The 22,698-nt window shown below is 40.8% G+C and overlaps 1 protein-coding gene across 2 annotated transcripts in view; it reads left to right on the top strand.

Moving 5' to 3' along the window:
- Positions 1–22,698, top strand: part of NUP93 (nucleoporin 93) — a 78,567-nt gene that overhangs the window by 4,098 nt on the left and 51,771 nt on the right. The window contains exons 2-3 of one of the 2 annotated variants that reach the window (XM_058813449.1): positions 1,718–1,931; positions 3,067–3,184. In XM_058813449.1, the coding sequence (XP_058669432.1) occupies positions 1,753–1,931; positions 3,067–3,184 (297 nt within the window). In that variant the 5' untranslated portion in view covers positions 1,718–1,752. Of the gene's footprint in view, positions 1–1,717; positions 1,932–2,543; positions 2,607–3,066; positions 3,185–22,698 lie in introns of those variants that run through there. The other variant, XM_058813452.1, reaches the window with a different exon arrangement.

Genomic DNA, 22,698 nt, shown 5'->3' on the forward strand with positions numbered 1-22,698 from the left:
ATGCAGTGCTTTTAAATCATTTGTCCAGACAGAGGAAAGTGCTGCTATTGCTGCTGGTAGTAGTATTTGGGAATGGTGGTGAAAACCAGACCCTGAGGAATGTTCAAATTCTACTGTAAAATTGCTTTGGTGTGATTGAGGAGTACAAAGAAATACTTGAATTGCAGACTATTGTTGATTTGTAAAAATCCTAGGGGGCTTTCTTGAACCAGACAGTCTTCACTGATTTTACTTTTGAGTAAATGATAAACAGTGGGAGTTAATGCTTGACATCTGGTTTCTCTTATTTCATCCCAGGCCCTCTGGGTCTGGGTGCAAAAGCTATGAGAGAGGGACTGTACTGAAGATTTCTATCTCTGTGGCACCATTCAGCACCACAGATTTCTGTGATCTTCTGTGGCTTTACAGAGGTGCCTGATGTTCATTGCTTTGTAGCTGGTTTAGCTGCAAACCATGATTTGGTGTGTGAAACTGAGGTTTTGGGTTTCATATTTTGTTAATGTGGACACCATTGCAGCTACATGTCTTTTTCCATAGTGACCCAAGCATGAATGCTTTTGTCCTTTCTGTAAAAATAACAGGCTCCATTCTGAATTTGGAACTGCATGATGCATTTAATGCATCTTCTGTTACAGCCCTTGCCTTGTGCTTTAACTTCTTTAATTATTCTGTCACTGAGTCAATGCAAGAAATTCTCGCACACGTAAAACTTCCTGCAGGCATTGAATTTAGACACAGCTCTTCTAAACTGGAACATGAACTTATTTCCTTTGGCTGGGGGTTAATGACATATGGAGCAACACATTTTAACAGCCAGCTAGTTATGGCTGTCTGTGTGCATTTGTAGCTTGACTGTTTTGCTGCTAATTTAATTTCATGTTTATGTGTGTTTTCAGCCCACATATATTCCTATGCTTGCACGTGTGTGCATCTTTCTTCATGAGTATAGAATCATAGAATGGGAAGGGACCCACAAGGATCACAGAGTCCAGTGCTCCAAGCAATCTGTCCATGTGTGTATGTGTGACAGTGTTCTCAGGGGTCTTAGGATGAGGGGAGAGATGAGGATCTGACTCCATGTTTCAGAAGGCTGGATTTATTATTTTATGATATATATTATATTAAAACTATACTTAAAAAATAGAAGAAAGGACTTCATCAGAAGGCTAGCAAAGAATAGAATAAGAAGGAATGAATAACAAAGGCTCGTGTCTTGGGAGCCAGCTGACTGTGATTGGCCATTAATTAGAAACAACCACATGAGGCCAATCACAGATGCACCTGTTGCATTCCACAGCAGCAGATAACCATTGTTTACATTTTGTTCCTGAGGCTTCTCAGCTTCTCAGGAGGAAAAAATCCTAAGGAAAGGATTTTTCATAAAACATGTCTGTGACATGTATGCAAGTAGTTTATAGCTAAATTGACACCAAATTCTTCACAGGGACTTCTCTGCTTTCACCCTCCTTTGTTTTAAGGGAAAATATGGACTGTGATATGACATCTGCATCCCACTTCTGGCAGGTCCATAGCCTGTAGTCTTACAAGGGAAAGCTCTCTGAGACCGCTTGAAAAGATTTCCTTGATGTTTAATGCCTGGGGAGGTTAGATGGTATATCCTGTTGGAGAAGACAGACCTGCTCTTGCTGGTCTGCCTGTGACCCCACAGGCACAGAAACTGTTTATAGCTGAGCAAGAATTCCCTTTTCCCCTGAAGGTTTCTGTGTGCCTCAAGCAAAACCTGCAGCCGAGATGGACACGGACGGCTTTGGGGAGCTGCTGCAGCAGGCAGAGCAGCTGGCAGCCGAGACTGAGGGGATCTCAGAGCTGCCTCACGTGGAGCGGAACCTGCAGGAGATCCAGCAGGCCGGGGAGCGGCTGCGCTCGCGCACCCTGACCCGCACCTCGCAGGAGACCGCCGACGTCAAGGCGTGAGTACGGGGCCTGGTGTCCAGCGTGGGGGGAGTCCTGCTGGGAGAAAATAAATATAGTATAGGAAGTAATCTTACCCCTAAGGAGCTGCAGCTGGGCCAGTTAGAAAAGATTTAGGAACAGGCCTGACCCTGACCCGCACCTCGCAGGAGACCGCCAACGTCAAGGCGTGAGTATGGAGCACTGGGGACTCTTACGGGTCTGGTGGTGTTCGCTGTGGGGGGAGTCCTGCTGGGAGAAAGTAAATACAGTGTAGGAAGTAATCTTACCCCAAGGAGCTGCTCCTGGGCCAGTTAGCAAAGATTTAGGAACAGGCCTGACCCTGACCCGCACCTCCCAGGAGACCACCGATGGCAAGGCGTGAGTATGGAGTGCTGGGGACTCTTATGGGCCTGGTGTTCAATGTAGGGGGGAGTCCTGCTGGGGGAAATAGAATATAAGAAAATAAAGATAGTGCAGAAAGTAATATTACCCCTAAGGAGTTACAGCTGGGCCAGTTATCAAAGATTAGGAGCAGGCCTGACTTTAACAGGCCCCAGCTGTATCCAATGAGAAGAAGAGTGCTATAAAAGAGTGGGGTGTCTGGGTGAGAAGGGAGCTGGAGTCAGTGGCTGCTTTGTAAAGAAGAAAGAGTCAGTGCTTGGAGGAGCAGCCCACAAGAAAACACCAGGAAGGTATGAAACTTTTGTGATAAGGAGACAACAGCATGGAACCCCTAATAATAAGAGAACAACAGAATGACTGCAAAACCTGCTTCCAAAAAACAACAGGATAGTTGAAGGGTTTATCTGACGAGTTACTGTTGTTGATTTTGGATGCTAAAGCTAAAAAGTGCAGTACCTTGTTCTGGCTGTTGCTGTAGATGTTTACCAGCACGGTGTACATTTTTTTCTGTTTGGAAGGGCTTGGCAGCTCTGCAGCACTGCAGTGGAACAGCAGAAGGACTCCAGCAGGGCTGAGGTGTTTACATAGACACATAGGGCTGTTCAAAGTTTGGTTCTGTGCAGTTTTTGTGACACGTCTGGGAGCACTGTCTGTACGTGGCAAGCTGACCTAAATATTGGCAATGACTCTGGCTTTAGAGTTCTGTCTGTTCAATGCTAATTTCATATCTGTACAATTTCTTCCTTACAGATCAGTTCTTCTTGGGTCTAGAGGGCTTGATATATCCCACATTTCTCAGAGGCTTGAGAGTCTAAGTGCAGCTACTACATTTGAACCTCTTGAACCTGTGAAGGACACTGACATCCAGGTAGGGAAATTTCTGACATGTGAATTACACTGCCCTTGCCACTGCTGTTCCTGTTTTGTGGTGCAGAGCTGTTCTAAGGCTTCTGTGGAGATCATCTTGCTCTCTGTTTAATTCACTGGCTAGAGAAAATGTAGAGGGGAGATGCTGCTTTGAATGCTGAAAGATGTTTGAGTTAGCCATGAGAAGCAGCATTAAGTACCAATATAACAGAAGTATTTTAAGTTCCAAATTCTTGCTGAAATCAAGAAGAACTAGGTACATACTCCCTTTGGGGACCTGTCTCTCTTGGCCTTGCGAGCCTAAATTGTGCAGGGATACCTCTCTCATAGTTTTGAAACCTTTTTTATGTCTGATTGGAAAAACATGTGGAACCACTTTTGAGGCAATTTTGAGGTGTTGGAATAGGGGGCATTTAAGTCCACAATCAGAAGAGGTGAGTGCAGCTTTTTTTCTTTCATTGTGTCACAGATGCCATAACCTTGTCTTGGTGATACACTAAATTTGCTGTGGTTCAGATGCTTTACCAGATGATTTTATCACATAAAGTTTCCTGTAAATTTTCTCTGGGTGTCTTAGAAATTATCGTGACCCAAATAGTTTTGCTTTCTGATCATTGCCTGCTCTTGTAGAATATCTTAATGATGAAATCTGCAATATTCATTTCTCAGTTAAGAGCTGGTGGTGGAATTGATGTTGTGGGTTGCATTGAAGGTAACAATCTGAATTACTGGTTAATCATTTTGAAGCTGATATTTTCTCTCCTTTCTGGCAGATGGCTCACTTATGAGGGCTAGAAGAGTTGTAAGCTCTTCTTTCTTTTTTTTGCAGAAGTAGTATGCTAAACTACTGAACTTTGGGAAGGGAAGTGAGGCAGGTGAAATGACCCTGTTTTATCTAATGTATGTTTAGTTTGGCATTTGGTGCCATCCATTTTGGGTGCAGGGCCCTTAGTTAAATCTCATGCCAGTGTTAGGAGCCCAGTGGTCTCCTGTCTTCAGGCAGACTTATTTAACTCCAGTTTTCTAAGGCCTCTCTTTCACTAAAGATTAGTTCTCTCTGGAGACTTTATATGTTGCCTGATCACAGAGTGAGAGCTCTAAACCACTGGCATTGTTCACTTTCTGTCTTTTCTTGTTTTATCCCTTTGCCCCAATTTCTGATGTTGTTGTCTTTCTAATTGGTGATGTTAAACTTGGTACATGTCTTTCTTGACCTCATTCTGTCTAGATTTTTTTTTTTCAACAACTCTTGCCTCTTTTTTGTTTTTCTTTTTTTTTTTTTTTTACTACTGCTGTTAGTTCTTTGATTTCTACAGTTTTTCCTTGCTGTTGTAAGAAGAATTTTATTGTAGATTGTCAAGCCCATAAGCAGTAGAGTGCTTGACTCTTTGGAGCTGAGATTTGTGGCACATGAGAAAATTGACATGATTGCATAATAATCATATTTTATATTATTGCTGGTTACCCAACTAAAATATGAAGCTGATGTTCTTTCCTAATTTTACCAAATCTCAAGACCTTATTTGAAATGATGATTCTGGTATATTCTGGTAGTGACCTTGGTATGTTTTCTTCTCTCTAGTACCATTTTTAGTTGCCCTTGTCAATATTTGAATGTATCTTCATGTTCAGGAAAAGCTCCAAATTTAACACAAAACCAGTGATTAATTGCAAACCATTGTGTTTAGGTGGCCAAATCAGCCAATGCAATTCAGTGCTTTCTTCAGAAAAATAGCTAAAAAGTACAAATGAGAAACAGGATTAAAATCAATCATTTAAATCAAAGTTCCATGTTTGCTGTGTTGAATCATGATTAACACTAGTGGTTTAATCACTGATCACTTCAGCAACTCATCTCTGAGGCCCAATACTTGTGTGCTTTGAGTCTTACATTTTGTTTTCGCAGGCCATGTGCAGAAAACGTTCATAGTCAATTAGCTAAAAGTGATTTGCAAGGGGAAGGATGGAAAGAGGCTCCACTTCAGATCATCTTGGAGGCACATGAGCTGAGTGTCAGCTTTAAAAGTTTTGTCCTTGCTTGTTTTTGCAGTTAATAGGTGCAAGGATTTTATGTCTTGCAGAACGTCCTCTGCTCAGGATATTTGCAGTCACATCTCAAGATGTCTGGCTGTGGTCTCAAGATGTCTGGCTGTGGTCTGTACCTGAAAGTTACTTGCTTAGAATATGGACAAGTCTCTGTACCTGTCTGTAGGTTCTGGTATGCAGTCATCAACTCTTTTAGAATAGTTTTTATTAAATTTTTGTTAGTTATGTAAGAGGACCTTTGGGTTAGACACTGCTCTCTAATTACCTCTGTTAATCAAGAAGGTCTTAAAATTATTTGATGGTTTAGATGAAGATGTGCTACAAAAGTTTCTTTTTCTATGTTACTTTTTCTTATACCTCCTGATGGTTGTTGGGGTTTCTTTTCCTAGATAGTTTCTTAAGTCTTCAGATGTGTTGTGTTTGTTTTGGGATAGATGAAGCCATCCCTGTGCACTGCATAGATCCTTGCTCCAGAAGCTGTTCCCATTTTATGTGGCAGGCAGTGATATGAGGGAGGGGTCTGTTTTGTTTCTTTACAGGATTTACTGTTCCTCTGCTGTTATTCAGTGTTTACAAGGTGTACTGGTTAACTTTAATTCTGTGGATTGGGAAGGCCTGTTCTGTTCTGCATCAAGCCCTCAGCCTGTGCCTTCTGGCATTATCATTACTCTTTTTAACCAGCAAAAACTTCTTCACATGTTCATTATGAACTTGGTCCACACTTTCTCATTATTGTTGTATGCTTAACTGTCCTTCCTCAGACCTGTCTTTTCCTGATGCTCAACACAGACTCACAACCCTGTGTAATTTGCAGCAAGTTTATTTAGCCTGAAATCTCATCTGAAACTTGTCATTTGTAGATTCTTTAACACTTCAATTATTCTTGTCTGTGTGCTCCTCATATCTGTCCCTTAATCTTCAGTTTGAGCATGTATCAATTCATAAATACTTTACAGCATCATTTGCCAAAGAGATTTTTTGGGGTGAACACCTGAGGCTGGAGGTGTGTGCCCTGTTCCCTCTGAGGAGGTGGTGGGGCTGCATTGGTGCAGCTCTGTGCCCCACTGCACAGGAGAGGGTGGTGCATTTGGGCACTTGTGCCAGAGGCACAGACCTGATGCATAGCCTTTGCTGACTGTTGCAGTTGTGTGAAGGCTACAAATATAATTAAACCTTTATTGTATGAATTTTAGGGTTCTGCTGACTTCTGAATTCCAGCAAAGCTCTTACAGTCTGAAAATACTCTTTAGACTTCCTGCCATGTGTTCCCACGTCACTCCTTTGCATCTAGAGATTTCTCTGGCAGTTTGCTTGAGCTTTCCCTGCACTCTTACCTAAAGCATTTATTTATTGTCTCTGTTCCTTCTTCCATTGCAGTCTGTTCTAGCATTCTGTGGGAGGCCAGCACAGAGAGATATGCTAGAATCTAATCTCCCAAATGATGGCAATCAGCACTGCAGAAGGAGAATGCCAGGAAATACCCAGTTTCTTATGGAGAGAGCAAAACAGCACGAAAAATCAGAGGGGAGCATCCTAGGGCATGAAGTCCCAGACTGCTGGTGCAAGACATTCAGCTAAGAGAATCTAGGAATTCACCTTAATAGAAGTCTCAGCTTGGGTTAACAAGCAGGAGGGACTTTCTGTACAGAGTCTCTTTAAATGGTGCTCTATAGTGCTGACTAAAAAGTGCACCAAATTGCAGCTCAATTAATTATCTGAATTATTTATCAGTTGTAAAATGTAGATTGCTTGCACATAAAAGGGTTGTGAGTCCAGGAAATGTCTCCCACTAGAGCAGTAGGCCGGGAAGATTATGTAAAAGATTCTAGGCTTGCCATTAAATTATAAGAATTTGTATTTTTCCTCTCTCATTTTGAAGTTTATGTTATTCAATTGCATGCAGAACAACAAGCCCTTCTTGCAGTAAATCCGTTTTATAATAGTTCTTATATCAGGAGTTTATACAGATCAAGATTTTTCTAAATTGTCAAAATGCTCTTTTTTGGCAAAATCTTTTCAAAACTGAATGTATTAGTTAAGTGCTTGTTGATCTCGTATTTAGCATGTATTTATGTGTTTGGGTCTTTTTGTTTGTTTCTTTTTGGATTTTAAAAATCCAAGGTCAGGCTGGATCATGCAGATCTGTACCCCAAAGGTGGATAATGGGAATATAAACACAACATTGCCATTCTGTTCAGAAAAGGTATTTCCTCACTCTTCCAAAGATACAAACTCTGATGTCCTTTTCTAATGAGCACTGTCACAGCAGATCCTCTCTGACTGCAGTAATGGCAGCCAGAGGAGGAATCATTCCCAAGCTGTGGGGAGGCTGTGCTTGTTGCAAGGTGTGAGGTGGGACCTGGCCCCTGCACTTGTGCTGTTTGGTTTGTGTTTGGAGTCAGAGAGAGATTCAGTGCTGCTTTTTCAAACTGATTTTTGGGGTACCAGGTGGGAGTTAGTTGCTAGATCAGGGCCTGATTTATTCCTGCTGAGATCATTTGACTCTTACAATGTATGTCATGCTTTACTATGGGCTTTTTATTTTGAACCTGTCACTGGGCTCAATACTAGATTTGGACCCCTCTATGCTTGTTCTGAAAAATAAAAGCCCAGAGTCATGGTGGTAATTTGAAAAAATGGTTTTGCTCTCATTTTTCTGGCTGAGTCCAGCTCTGTGCAGATTTGTGAAATGAATGCTAGAAGGAGACAAAGCTCTCCTTGCATGCATTGCTTATCTGCTTAGAAAGTTTGAGGTGAAGGCCTGGCTCCATTACACTGAAGGGAAATTTTGTTGAATTATCTCATTTGTACAAGTTTCACCTTGGCCTTCTGACCTAGGCACAGCTGAAATGAAAGGTTGCATACTAGGTTTGGTCTTGATTTCTGGGTGTGGATATTCAGAGTATTGACTGAGTAGCTCTCTGGAGGCCCAGATACAGAAATAAGAGCTTTTATCTAAATGAGGCCAGAGGGTTAGACTGAAATCTCTCTGAGTGGCATGAGAGACAGGCTGAAGTTAAGTATCTGGGGTATTTTGAAGCTTTTCAAAGTACTGTAAATAGATTTTGTATCAAAGGTAGCCTGAACTTCTGCTTTATTTTTGATAGAATCTGGGTCCCAAGGATGCTCTCCCCAGCCCTGTATGTTCTGTTTGTGTGTATGTATGTGTATGACTCGTAATTTAAAAATTCTTACTCTGACATCAGGTACTGCAAGGGTGCATTATTCAATAATTGAGCTCTTATTGCTATTTTATGTTACCATTTGTGATATACTTTGTGGTATCTGCTAGAATAATACCAAAGCCTGTGGTAAGCTACTAGAGTGTAACTAAAATCAGAGTTTATAAATGGAAATGCTGACACAACCTTAAAGGGCCAACCTCAAGTGCTGTTCAGCATCCATTGTTTGCATTAGCTTAGCTTGAAAATGCATTTTTCCTTTTGCAGATTTTGTCCTTTCTCATTTGCCAGACATTGATTTCTCCCCCCGCCCCCAAGTCCTTCAGTTCTAATGGAGCTTGAAATTAAGGTGGCTTCATTTTCCTGTGCTTCCTTGTTCTCCCTAATCAATGATGCCAGCACAGCTGTGTGGGCTTTTAACCATTGCAGAGCCATGGTGGTGAATGCAAGAGGACAACCTTTGACCTTGGCTTTTTTAGGGTTGGTCCTTAGCTGTTGGTTTCTTTGCATTGCTGTAGTCCAAGTGAAAAATACTATTTCTGATCATAGCTGGGAATGCTTCAAAAACTGTACAAATGTTTGGCTCTAAAAATGCCTCTCTTCAAAGGTTCTTGGAAGTAATTTTTTAGTCCTCCCTTCACTAGTGCATGCTGGTATCAAACCCTGCTGTCTTCTTTGCCTAGGTTGTCTCACTGATTGCATTCAGGATTTTAGCCTTACACATTCAGGTGTGTAAATCAAGAATATAAATATCCTGGTAATTAAATGTGGCCAGAGGCAATTTGCACACAATTGAAGAAAGCAGTAGTGGGGAATGAAAAATGGAGCTAAGGGATGTGGACCTTAGAAATTATAAATTACAGAAACTTCCTCAGCTCATCTCTGCTGTGTTTGATGTCTCCTCCTTCTAAGCAATGTGTAACAATTTTACATAAACTGCAGCCTGCCTGTGCTCTGTCTGCCATGGCTTGGGCAGCTCACAGGCCTGGCAAAGCAGCCAGGGATCAGTGGCCTGGCTGCCACCTCCCTGCGCCCCTCCGGAGGACCAGGCTGGCCAGAGCCTCCCAGGGCCTGTGCTGATTGAAGGATGCCCTTGGAAGTACCAAGCTGAGTGGAGGTTGGGATGTGATTAGGATTTAAGAGTTCAGGTTTCTCTATTTTATAGCCAGCATGGGGTTTTGGGATCTGTTTTGGTTTTAAGTTAAAAGGAATAAAGCCCAACAAAACCAAAACACCCTCTTCTTTTTGGCATTAGGTAGGTGAGTGAATAACACTGTAGGGGAAAAAAGGAGGAAAAAAAAGCCCAAGATATTGGGAAGGTTTTTTTTTGCTTGTCACTTTTTCCCTCATGTTTGTAGTTTACATCTAAGCAGCAGTTTTCTCTAGTTTCCATTACTGCTTTAGTGGCATGGTTTAGTGCAGTTTTAAATGACCCTGGCCTTACTAACCTTAAAAACAAATATGCACATCCTCAAAAAACCCAAACCATGGTGCCTTTAATAGAATAGTAGAATACTCAGGTGTTTCATTAGTTGACCAAATTGCAGTCATTCAGTAAATATTCTGATAGTGAATTATTTTAAATTTTGTTTATTTGCTTGCTTGCATGCTAATTGGAGTAGTTATGTGGTGCTCTTCCAGTTCATCATGGTTCTGATTATGGATTCCTAACCTTAAGGGGTTGGGAACAGGGAGAGAAGATAAATGATCTGCCTTTCTCTTTCATTGTGGGTAAATAAGAGGGTAAGAAAGATATTTCAGAACTTTATGCTAATGCAAGGTCATGAGATGGAAAAATTGGGAACTGCTTCTAGTTGCTGTATTTATTGATCTGTTTAAATTCTGCTGTGTCCTGGCACATTTCACATTTCCTGTCTGTTTAATCCAGATACGTTGTTTGCATCTCAAATTGGGACAACTGTAAACTTTTATTAAATGTTTTTGTAACAGATACTTCAAACATCTTTAAACATAGCAGATTTTGAGTCATAATGCTTGACTTCATTCCCTCTCCCCTGTTTTTCTTCTTTTGCCATGTAGCTCTGCCCTTGTTTGAAAATGGTTCCAATTTCTAATTGAATGTTAACTTGTATTCCTGTGAAGGAGCAAATACAGCATATAGAGACAGTTTGGACATCACATATCCAAAATGCAGCCTCTCCTGTGCTGAGGTGTAGACATCTCCACTTCTCTTGGTGGCAGTGCTGGATCCTTTCATAGCTGGAGCTCAGGAGCAAGCCTGGGTGTGAGGATCTGAGCCAGAATTTCCTCACCACCCTGCCTGTAGCAGGGTTACTACTGCAAGAAGTACTGTGGGATCATTAATGGCTTCCAGGATCTGTGTTGCATCTGAGCAGGGGATGTCATTTCTGGCAGTGTGGTACCTCTTCGTGTCATGCTGTCCCATTAATTTAGTGCTCACTGAGGGCTTGGATTGGCTGCTGACCTGGGCTGTGTGTGCTCAGCATGTGCAAATGAACTGTTGGAATTGGTGTTTTCATGGTGCAGGAAGAATTTAGTAGAATGGTTTCATCTCTGCATTTATACAGATTGGTGGGAAGAAGCAATGCTGAGATGCACCCTGGCAATTTGCCCCCTCCTCATATCATGTGATAGAGCACTCACTTGGATTAAAGAAATGGTTTTATTTATTTATTTGAGGCACAAATGTAGCTTTGCAAAGCATAACTCCTTTTTTGTAACTTTTTTAAAATCATTACAAATGATGCATAGATCTTATAGGAGAGGATTTGGAGTTTTCCAGTACCTTTATTATAGCTCTGAAATGAAAGTTTTGCAGGGCTGTGCTGGAATTTCAAAGTGGAACTGATTATACACAGAAGCGAACCTGGTTCATCTATCTTGCATTTAAGGAAAAAAAAAGTTGTCAAAAATGAACAAGATGATAAAAAAGATTTCTAATATATGAACAGCATTTTGTATAGTAGCGGTATATGACCATAATTTGGAGGGGGGAGTAATTATTTTTTACTTATTTATTTTTAAAGCAATCCAGTTTTCTCAGTGGACCTTGGTATGACCTTCTAGTGCCTCTGTGGAAATTGGAAATGGAAGCTCTTGGCTTTGGGAGGCCCTGCTCACAGCCACACAGAGGGGTTGTTGAGGGGACTTCTCACTCATGGCAGGAGCTTTCAGTCCCAGTGTTGCAGTGGGTTAATGGAGTTAAGCCATAGGTGTGGAATTGAAAAATTAACATTTACCTATTTAAATCAATATGGCTTTTTAACACTTCAGTTTCTTTCTCCTCTTTTTCAGAAGTTCCCCAAGTGCCGTAGGAAAAAAATTCTGATCTTCAGCAAACTTGTCTGATATGAGATGAGAGGGGCTTGGAGCTGACCTATGAGAGAGATGAAGTTGTTAACTTTCTCCTGAGCTATTGTTTCTGTGGGGTTTTTTTGCTAGTCTTTATTACATGAGCATTGTCTTGACCATTTTCTCATTAATCCCTAATGGTGCTGTGAGCAAAATGACTCTTCCACAGGGGAAATCTGTATTGTAGGCCAGACTCTCATTGAACTCCTGTGGTCACAAACAGCATAAAACCCTGGACACTGTTTCCAGTGAGGCAGTTCATCAAATTTATTAGGAAAAGCAGCAGCTGCTGCGGCTCTGAACTCCCTCCCCTCCTCTCAGGCTCCCCTCATTTACTCAAGCCTCTTGAAAGTGTTACAGGACTGATGAATTCCAGTGGGGTTTATTACTGACCCATTTGTGTAATTTGGCAGTCTGGGAAAGGCCACAGGTTGTGCATGCCCTCCTCTCCCCTCTCATAATTAGTCAGTTTGACTCCACATCCAAAATCTTAATCCTAGGCATTATCAGCTTTGGTTTAAAACAGTCACTGACTAAGAAGTGTGACAACTCTTTATCAGTGACTGGGCATCAAACTGTGGATGTACTTAAGCTTACCCATACAAAAAAACAGCCTGAAAATTTGGCAGTTTGCAGAAGAAATGTTTGGGTTGTGTGCAGGGATGTTTTTTAACTTTTCTTTTTGAGGTCAAAATGAAATTCTTATTCCTGCCAAGATATGTTCCTGAAAGAAAGTTGCAGCCTTTTGAGGTAGAACTAAGGATACATGCATTTGTCTAGCTTGTTTAGATTTTTGGCAAAACTTCTGTTTTCACTGTCCCCTGTTTTCTTTCCTATCCTTTATTTCTCATATTTTTTTCACTTTTTTTTTTTTATTTCTTACTCCAGTTGTGTTAATTCTCTTTGCTTTTCTGCTCTGAATTCATGTATTACCTCCTCCCAGCACTTTACTCAGGTCTCTGCTTTGACACTATTTTGGGTCCAAAAGGGTTATTTGTTTACTTTGAGCTAAAATATTAAACTGCTCAAACAAAAAGCAGTTACTGTGAGATGTCTCATTGTTTTTCCATGCATGTGGAAATGACTGAAAGAAGCTTAGGGAGATGAGTTGGAAATTTTCTATACAATTCCATTATTTGTATCTCAGTAAGCATACAAGATGCATGGTACTCCACAGAAGTACCAAAATGCTTATGCAGCATTATGAGCCACAGCTAACAGAGCATCTTTTAAATTAAGTGGAACAGCATGCTTGATTGTTGCTGGGTAAAAATGGCTTGAGAAGGCTGGAAAGATTTAGTTTTAAAATAACTTAATAGAGGAATGAAATACCATGTTGCTAGGTGGTGTGATTGCAGTGGAAGTCTCTGTGGACTGTACTTTTTGAGCATAAATTTCTGGATTATGTGTTATCTTCTACTGTGGGATGGGGGAGAGAGGTTTTGTCACATGTGGTGTTTTTGAGGGAGCAAAGGGAGCTTTGCCAGTGTCACACAAGTGCTGTTCAGAGGCTGCTGAATGAGGAAAGGCAATGGTGAACACCTCAGTGCTTAGTTTCAGTAGCTTTACTAAACCTTTATTAAACTTTTTGAGTCTTTCAGTTGTCTATCCTAGGCTTGATTCAGGGATATGGGATCAGCTGATAGTAAAGTTGTCATAGTTGATTTCTTAGATTGTATTTGGGGCACATCTGTTTGGTTGCCTTTACATGCTTCTGTTCAGCACCAGATAACTCAGAGGAGAAACACTGACAAAGATGTCCATGGGGATATCAACTTGCTTTTTTAGGCTTCACCTTGTTCCTTAGTGCTCAGAGACTGGTTATCCTGAAGCACAAGGAATAATATTTCCTTCCACAATTTCAGTGTTAACTCAGCTCCAGGTACTGTCAATATCCATACATGTACTGAGTCAGTTCTTAATCCCATTATGGCTTTGGCCTTGCCATCTTCCTGTGGCAGTAAACTCCACAATCCAATTACAGATTATGTTAAAATTTATTTTCTTTTATTGGTTTTGAGCTTGGTATCATTTATACAGACATTGTTTCCTTTTGTTCAGACCTGTACCAACTGGATTTCAAGATCTGCCCTTTCTAGAACACCTTACTTAAAGTACCAGCTCTTACTTGGTTCCTTTTTTTAATGTTACTCATCCCAAAAGTGTTCCCAGACCATGTCACATTCTTCTGACAATTCCCTAAGTGTGTCCTGCAGTTTCTCTTTTGAGGGTGTCTGTCCAGCTGGCACAGTGTTGTTGATAACACCAGTTTGTTTGGTTTTTCTGATAATGATGTTTGGTGTAGCCAAACTTGGTGTGAAGGGCAGAAGTAGTAATCTGTGAGGGATTTGCTTTTAATCTCAGATAAATGGGAGTGCATGGGTGGGAATAATGTACAGTATCATGACAAATCCTTATCTCTAAACACAAGTCAGTAGGATTCTTTGGGCCAGATTCTAATGTATGAGAAAAGAAATTTCTGAAGAGAATGGGGGAGGAAATGCAGAAGGAAAAAAAAAAACCAAACCATGTTTCAAATAGATGATAAAACCTGTGTGTTATCTCCAGATCCTCTGAGCAGTAATTGATTTTGCCTGCTATGGGTACCATACAGTAACTCTGAAACATTCATTATTTCTTTCCTGCCCCAAGGCTTGTAGCAGAAAATGGCATATTTAAATCCTTTTACTCTGTCTGTTAAGTAGATAGAAAATCCTGAAGGTTTTAATGAATGTGAAATAAGTGCTAAAGCAGTAGTCAAAAGACTCACCATTGTTTTGACTAAATGAGACTGTGACCATCTTTAAGTTGTAGTGGAAGCTGGATGCAGAGATCCATCTTGCTGTGGAATTACACATTTGAACTCTGTGCTCTGATTTTTCATTTGTTTCTCACAGATCTCACCCTGCTATATTTCTTTTGCCCCCCCCCCCATCTTGATTTAATTTTTCCAAGGTTAAAAATGGCTTATCCAGAAAATTTGCAGCTCATTACTAATGGTCAGAATGTTGATTACTCAATAGATACAGTGAATCAATATCACTTCTCTTATTTTTGTGTTGCTGTTTTACTTGAGGTTAATGTTTTGGCTTCATAATTCCTGGTAAGGTAAGTATATGACATTGCTGTGCATAATTAAGTTATGCTAAATGTTTTGTTGTTTGTCTGTGGTATCATACTCTTAGATGCCTTATTCTCTACCTTTTCTAATATCCTCTTGTTTTTTTGTTTTCCTTGTCTGAGGAAAATTTTTGGGTTTGCTTCTTGGATTTTTTTTTAAAGGAACTATGAAAATAAGTACTCAAGGTGGACACCTCCTCTGGCTTGTTGCTGGAGCAGGGGGAAGCTGAGCTAGAAAGGATTCCCATCAGCTAGTAGCATGAAATCTTTGGGTGAGAGTTGATGGTAACTTGTCACTCAGTTATATCCCTGTTAGTCATTATAGCAGAATTGTTAGCTTTCTCTTCCTTATTCTTTATTTCCTCTGATTTACTCTATTTGCTTTTGTCTTGCTTTGACATTTTTTCTCAGGGAAATCTTTCCAGGATGTAAGGGGTGTCACACTGTGTCTCTTGAAAGCTGTCAGAAGGCAGCTGGGACTCTCCAGGCCTTCCTGCCTCCTGTTGTATGCTGGGTCCTCCAGTCAGCAGGGCAGTCCTCTGTGTGAAGAGTCTGGGGCTTGTTTTTGAAGGCTGGATAGTTCTTGCTGATATTTAGGGATGCTGGGTTTGGGGAGGAAGCATTAGATCTGAGTCCATGTATTCCCAGGAATGCCAGAATTGAATGACTTTTGCAAAGCATCACCAGGAAAAGAGAAGGAAGTCTTCATCAGTCAGAAGTTATTTCTATAATAAATACCCAAAGCTAAATTTTGAGAAATAACATTCTTCTGCAGCAGCATAACAGAACAGAACCCCTTCCTGCAGGGGGTTGAATCTGCAGTTTGTCTTACAGGGCAGAATTTAGTTTTTTGTCTTCACTAGATCTGTCTTCTCTTGGTTGTAAGTTTGCTCTGTTTGTCTTAGAAAATTTCTTCCTCAAACTCTTCAGCATGTATTGCCTCTGAAGAAGCTGCTGTAACATTTTCTCTCTCTGAGATGAAATCCTAATTTCCAGCCAATATATTATGTATTAGCAATGCATCCTGGCAACAAATGCTGCTTGAAACCACATATTCAGAGAGGAAGGTGGGAAGCGCAATTCAAGGACTCATGTTGCAGAGACAGCTCAGCAGAACATGTTGCATGTGGGAAGTGCCCCTGTGGATCCAGGGAAGGTTCATCTTGAAGGAGTTTCTAAATCATTTGATTTTATGCAGATCTCTGAGGTGGATCCTTTTGCCTTCAGCACCCGTGGTTGGTGTCATCCACAGGAAGGAACACACCTTGTACTGGGCATTTGCAAACCAGTGTTTGTCTTGTGGCAAGTGTGCTGGATGCTTATGGTCATCCAGACAAAACATGGAAACTTTGAAACTGGAAGGTCAGATGCTGAAGGAGGAGAAGGATGGCCACAGTTACAATGCAAATGGCTTTTGCTGGACTTGCTGTTGCACTGCACCTGGTGCAAGAGTTACCATCTGGTTGTCCCTGCTGCTGCAGGCTGTGCCTTCCCATTAGTGAGGCTCTTTCTAGTGTCAAAGGCAATGGCTTGCTGATCTCATCTTTTTCCTAACTGAAGTTCCAGAGTGATAAATTGAAAACTATCATGACCAATATCCTCTACCTCTCTGCTTTATGGAAAACGCATGCAACTAAAGAAAAGGTCTTTGTTAATTCACGGGTAATTTTTTCAGAGAGTGTTGCCATTTGTTTTTCTAAGCTGGATGGGTAGTCAATACACTTCATTGAGAAGCTAAGGAGTTCTGTTACATATGTGAATTTGTGCACAGAGTGTGGGTAGGCAGGACCTCAGATTTTAACAACTCCTGAGCTTATTGATTTGTTTTACTCAAGTTTTTTACAACTTGAAACAACCCTTTGCTACAGTTAAAGCACTGGATCATTTGTCTTTCTGTGTAGTATTGACTAATTATCTTTTTAAAAAATGAACTTGCAGCTTCCAGAGCAAATCAGGAGTGACACCATATCAGCACCACAGGTGACAATCTCTTCCTCAGGCAGAGACACCTCCACATGGTCACACAGCAATGCTGCTTTTGTGAGGCTGCTGGCCCTGCCAAGTGCCAGATCTGAAGGGCTGAAGTACTGACCCTTCTAATACTGTTTGTGAAATCAGTGCAGTGAGTTAGTTTATTGATAGGCACAGTTTCACAGCCAAATCTTGCTTATTCAGACTGACAGTCTCACAGCTAATTCCTTTGGACTCTTGTGAGTGTAAATAATTTAAGTATAGCACTACCTTTTGAAGTGTTTGTATGAATTCAGTGTGTTTTTATATTCTGTGGTACATTCCATCAGAATAATCTTACCTGTGTAATCATCAGAGCTTCCTTTTCCATTACTACCAAAGCTTTAGTTAATTGTTATTTCTGATAGCCCAACAAAACTGAAAGAGCTGTCTTTTGTCCCTTGGTTTTTGTGTATGGTTTGGGTCTGGGTTTTTGTTTGTTTTTGCTATTAATCTCTTGCCTAGGTGCTACTAGAAGCATCTGCTGAACAAACTGTTGCTATCAGCAGTAGATGCAGCGTCAAATTTATGTGACCAGTAGTTAATGTGTTTATTACAAAAAAAAACTTATCCTGATTCTTAGGATGTGTCACTGAAACATCTTTTAAAAGACTTTTAAGCTTTATTTTCAAGAGAAACTTCAGCCATTTCAAAGCTTAGGTACATTGACAGGCCTAGCACATAGAAGCACAGGGAAATGAAGTCTGAGATAGGAGCAGGTTCATGCAAATCAATATTGAGTGTAACTGTGGAGGTGTCAGGATGGGAATCTCCAGCAGAGCTGCAGTTCAGTGTATTGAGTTGTTAGAGGGTGCAGCCAGGTGGGTTATTGGCAGTGCACGTGTGCTGGGCTTCTGCCTTCAGTTACAGCAACTTCAGCTCATTGAAGGTCACACAGTTTAAAAGGAGGGGCTGGGTTGGGCAGCACAGATAGTGACTGATAGTAGGGAAATGTTACCCTAAAAGATCATAACTTGCCTTAATGACTGGCTAAAACAATTGGGAGGTTAAATTGGATGTGGATATCAAAATGCCTTTGTCCTTGGCCTTTGACTTCTTGATCTGTACTGAGATCTAAGCAAATGTATGTCCTCCATAGTTTGTGTCTAATGACAAATTGCATCTTTTATTGTTTTATAGCACGCTGTGGAAACAACTGAAAAGCAGCCCAAGCAATTGGCTTTTGAAGACAGAGGTTATAAATGAGATGTAACAATGGAGAGTGTTCTGGAGTTTCAGGTTTTGGGTTTTTCAGGGAAACTGAGGGTGGATTTAGAACAAGAGCTCATAAAGAGCCAATGATACAGGATTTCAGCGCTTGAGATTTATCTATTTGTACTTGCTGACTGAAAGCAGCACATGCAGATCAAGCCAGCAAACCACTGTCAGATGTGTTATGGATGAACAGGGAATGGGTTTTTCTTTCAGAGGTTGCACAGGACAGAAGAAAGAAGAGAATGTCAGTTATAAACTTTGAAAGCAAGTGGCTGAAATATGCTCCAAGAGTATTTTAGAGCAAGAGTGCCAGTTTAAATATTTATGCAGTGCTTTATTGTACTGATTCAAATATTGAATAGCACCTGACCCTTGAGTTTTTGGATCCTTGCCTGACTGGCACCCCCTGATGCATATATTTGCTCAGAAAATGGCCTTCTGTGGCAGCTGCTTTTCATTGCAGGAAATTGGGAAAGCTGGATTTTGATCCAATTTTTGTAATGATTTTTATGCTTGACTTTGAATCCAAGAAATGCCTTCCTATGCATCAGTTTTTTAATCTGAGAATTAAAAGTTGCACTTGCCACTGGCTCTCACAAGATTGTGAGATTCTGTAGTGAAAGCTTAGGTGGATGTTTTCCTTTTTGCTATTTTCTCAGACTTCTTTATTGTTCACAATCCTGATCAATACTGGGCAACATTTAACTGGCCTCCAACTTGCACTCCCTCAGATACCACCAGACCTTGTGAAAAAATAAGGTTGTTTCTTTCCATCAGGAGTTTTCTAGTTTGGCAGTGCTAAACAGTGCATTCCTTGGCTGCCCCTGTGGTACAGACTGTCAGCAGAGCTCCTCTGCCCACAAGAAACTGAAGCTGTGCTACAAACACCTGTCCACTGACAGCTCTGCTGAAAACACCCTTTTCTGTCACCACTCTGGTCTGGAAATCTTCAACTTCTCTGAGCTGAAATTGTGCAAAGATTGCTTTTAGTTGCTGCTGTGAGTTGGGGATGTGGCCATGCAAAAACCCTTTAAGCTGGCAGTTTAGAGTTGTAGGCTAAAACTTCAGTCAGTACAGCTTACTGCCTGCTACCCAATAGAATCATTTTGTGCAGCAGTATTTAGCAGTGTGGTGACTCTCACCTGAGATGGATTATTTAGGACATGCCTGATGTAGAGAGAGTAAGCTCAAGTAGCAAACCCTAATAGTCAGAGGTGGCCTAGGCTGTTGCTGGGCACACACCTTGCTCCTGAGCATGGACTGTGCACTGGCAGCTGCTCCATGGTCTGTGAGCACTTGGGTATTCCTGCCCCTTGCCTGCCAGCCTTGCAGCCTTGTCTGCTTCTGCAGAGCTCAACCTCAAGATGCAGAGGTCCTGACTTCAAAATATCAGCAAAAAGTCTTTCCAAATTCCCAACCATGCTCTATGCTTGTTTATAGCTGAAACACCGGGGATGCAAGATGGTTTTAGCAAATAGACGTGAGGGATGTGTGGAGGGATTTCTGAAACAATCGTTCTCTGTTTCCCTCTGTGTGTTTGCAGACTCTGAGAAGAAAATGGAGAATTCAGTTGGCTTGTTTACACAAACTATTAAGCTGGCTTAGCCATTCCATGATGAAGTTCCATTTCAGTACTGAGCTTACTAGGCTGTGGAGATAAAAATGATCAATTGGATTGTTTTTGTCCTCCTGTTTTTACATTCACATTTCACAGGATTGGATCAATGTCTGCCACCATTTCTTCCTGTAAAACATACCCTGAACCTTTCTGCAGACATACACAGCTGCTCCAAGCATCCAAAAACTGTGGGTTTTTTCCACTCTCAAGAAATATAGTGGTGGCTCAGCATTATGGCCATGGTGCTGACTGGGAAGCCAGAGTTAACTAAAATTTTAAAGCATTTGTTCTACTGCAGAGCAATATGGCCTGATGGTCACACTTTCCAGAGGGTGTCCAAAACTCATGCTCTGCAGAGGCTGCCTTTGGCTTCATTTGATCAAACTGATAGGATGGATATGTTGAGGGATTATGCAGGACTGATGTTGTGCAGGCAGTTAAAATCTATGAATTGGATTAAAACACAAATGTTAGTATGCTTGATGGGATTTTTTTGTTTTCTTTTGACTGAGATGCTTTTTGGAGATAAGTTGGAACCAGCTCCTGATTTGCAGTTGCGTGGGGCTTTGCAGTTTTGTAGTTACTTTATTTTGCTGCTCTTACCTGTTAAACTGCTTGATTAACTTTGTGTCTGAATTTTTGTCCTTTTATTCCTGACTCTTCTGCCCTATCAGAACACAGTTTAAAAAAAACCAAACCTGTACAGTTCATAAGACCAGTTAGGTCTAGACTTTAAGATAAATGCTTAACGACTGTGAAATGTTCTTCATTTCTTGCTTCAGGGCTGTTATTTTTGTATTAGGAGCTGAGTTTGACAAAGAAGGATGAGGCCAGTGGCAGTTATAAAGGGTGCATTGTATTTTTACTGCAGTACTGAAGTATTGATTGTTGACTTATTGATAGGCTTAATGCACAACCGTTTCCTTAGTTAGTGTCTGAATGTCCATTAAAATGTGGCTTGGTGCCAGAATATTGAAGTTCTACATTTATAATATAATTTGTCTAAAAGTACTAATGTGGTTTGGATTAAAAAAAAAGATAAATAGGCAAGTTGTCAGTTTTCTTGTTTTGTTTTTGTTCAACTTCACATACTGAATTGAACCTCTGAAGCAGGGGACACTGAAAAGAAGACAAAGGGAGGCTGACGGACATCCTAATGTTCTGAGGTTTGTGCCTCTTGGTATTTTTCACCTTTCATCTTTGACATGCCCAGCATTTGCTGAGCTGCTAACAGACATTAAGGAATGCTCTAATTTATTAATTTTTAAACTAGTTATTCTTTTTTCTTGGGGAAAGTTTATTTGTATAGCTTCACAAGTGTGTTGCATGTTAGTAGCACTTCTGTTAAAAATATGCCTGTTGTGGTCACTGTGTAGTGCTTCTCCAGATGTGAGGAGGGCCATGCCCTCTCCTCCCTGCAGCACCATCAGCAGCAGTCTCTGCTCCGTTCCTGGGATGCTTTCCAGTGTGGTTTAATGGTCTGTGTTCCTCCTAGTCCCCTCTGCTGAGTCTCAGGCTCATGCTGCTTTGGCCAGTTGTCCAGCTTCTAGAGAAGACCACATCAGCTTTTGGACAGATGGGTGTGGAAGGCCTGATGCTGTTGCTGTTGCACATGAATAATCCTGTAGAAAGCAGCTGTCCTGCTAATTGGGGTGACTTTCATGTATTGATAAGGTAAACAGGGTAGAACCTTAAATTTCTGTGGATCACTTGCCACTGTGGTGAGCCAGAAGCCTTTCCTTACCCAAGCCTTTCCTTTTTAATTGTTGTGGCACAGGTAACCAGGGATCCTCAGGAGCCATCTCTCCCTTTTATAAAACACAAACCAGAAAAGATTAAGCTTGTTTTGGTTTATATATATCTGTGGGCTTGGGTGGTGGCATGACCACACTTTTGGTGGAAAATGACTTTTTCAGCTATCTGGTTCTGTCAGGTAATTTTGCTGTTGTGGCCCGCTGAAAACCAGTAATTACACAAATAGTAAATACTTCACTGTGGCTAGAAGTACTGGAAATTAAGGGAGACCAAAACAGCTTTCTGCACTTCCAAGTATGAGGGGAAATACTTGGAACAAAAGGTGAGGAGCCATGAGTTTGCCCTCTGGCTACTGTATGGAGTGTTATTTGATCTCTCTCACTTAGACTTATAGTCAGGATTTGATAGAGTCCTTTTCCCATCATTTCAGGTTTCCATTAAATAATAAAGTTTTGTAAGGTAGGGTTTTTCCTGTTAAGAGTCCAGCACTTTAAAAGAAATTATTATGATACTTTGGCAAAAAAAAAAAAAGTTTTTCTCTCACTGGGAAGTTGTTGAAATTGCTCCATCTCTGAGCAAATACCAGTCTGAGTGGTATAATTATCAAGATGAAGCTTGTGCTGGTATTTGTGTTAAAACTGACTTTTTATCTGTCATGGCATATTTTGGGATTATTGTTTGTTTCTCCAGTGATCTTTCTCCATCCCCCTGTTTCAATGGTCTGCCAACTCTGGTACTTCTGTGCAGAAGTAGCCATCACTATTGTTCCCCATTTTTCCAAAACATACAAAGATGATGGGAAAAAAACTTGCAAGGTTTTTTTTTTTCTTCCCTATGTAGTTCATATCCATTCAATTACTGTGGTTGGTCTATGAAATTTCATGGTGATTTTTTCAAAATTTTGAGTTTGGGTGGCAGATGATGAAGCAGTTTGGAAATTAGTCTCTTCTCTTTCATACCAAGTGGGAAAGAGAGAACATAACAAGCTATTTCAGATTTTCAGCTCATCTTTGTGTGGAGTACAATATAATGTCTAATCATTTGTACTCACTTTCCATGGACTCTTATGTGACATGGTCCCAGCTTACCTGACTTTTTCAGAGTTCAGCTTTAAAAGGTAGAAAAGAAAGGACATTACCATATAGCAATTTAATTAACACTATGGCAACAACTATCTATAGACTTTGAATAATTGCAATGCCAATTTCAGTTGTTCTGTTCTACTTTTTTAGATAC

This window comes from Ammospiza caudacuta, chromosome 13 (genome assembly GCF_027887145.1).
Source record: "Ammospiza caudacuta isolate bAmmCau1 chromosome 13, bAmmCau1.pri, whole genome shotgun sequence".
Classification (NCBI taxonomy): Eukaryota; Metazoa; Chordata; class Aves; order Passeriformes; family Passerellidae; genus Ammospiza; species Ammospiza caudacuta.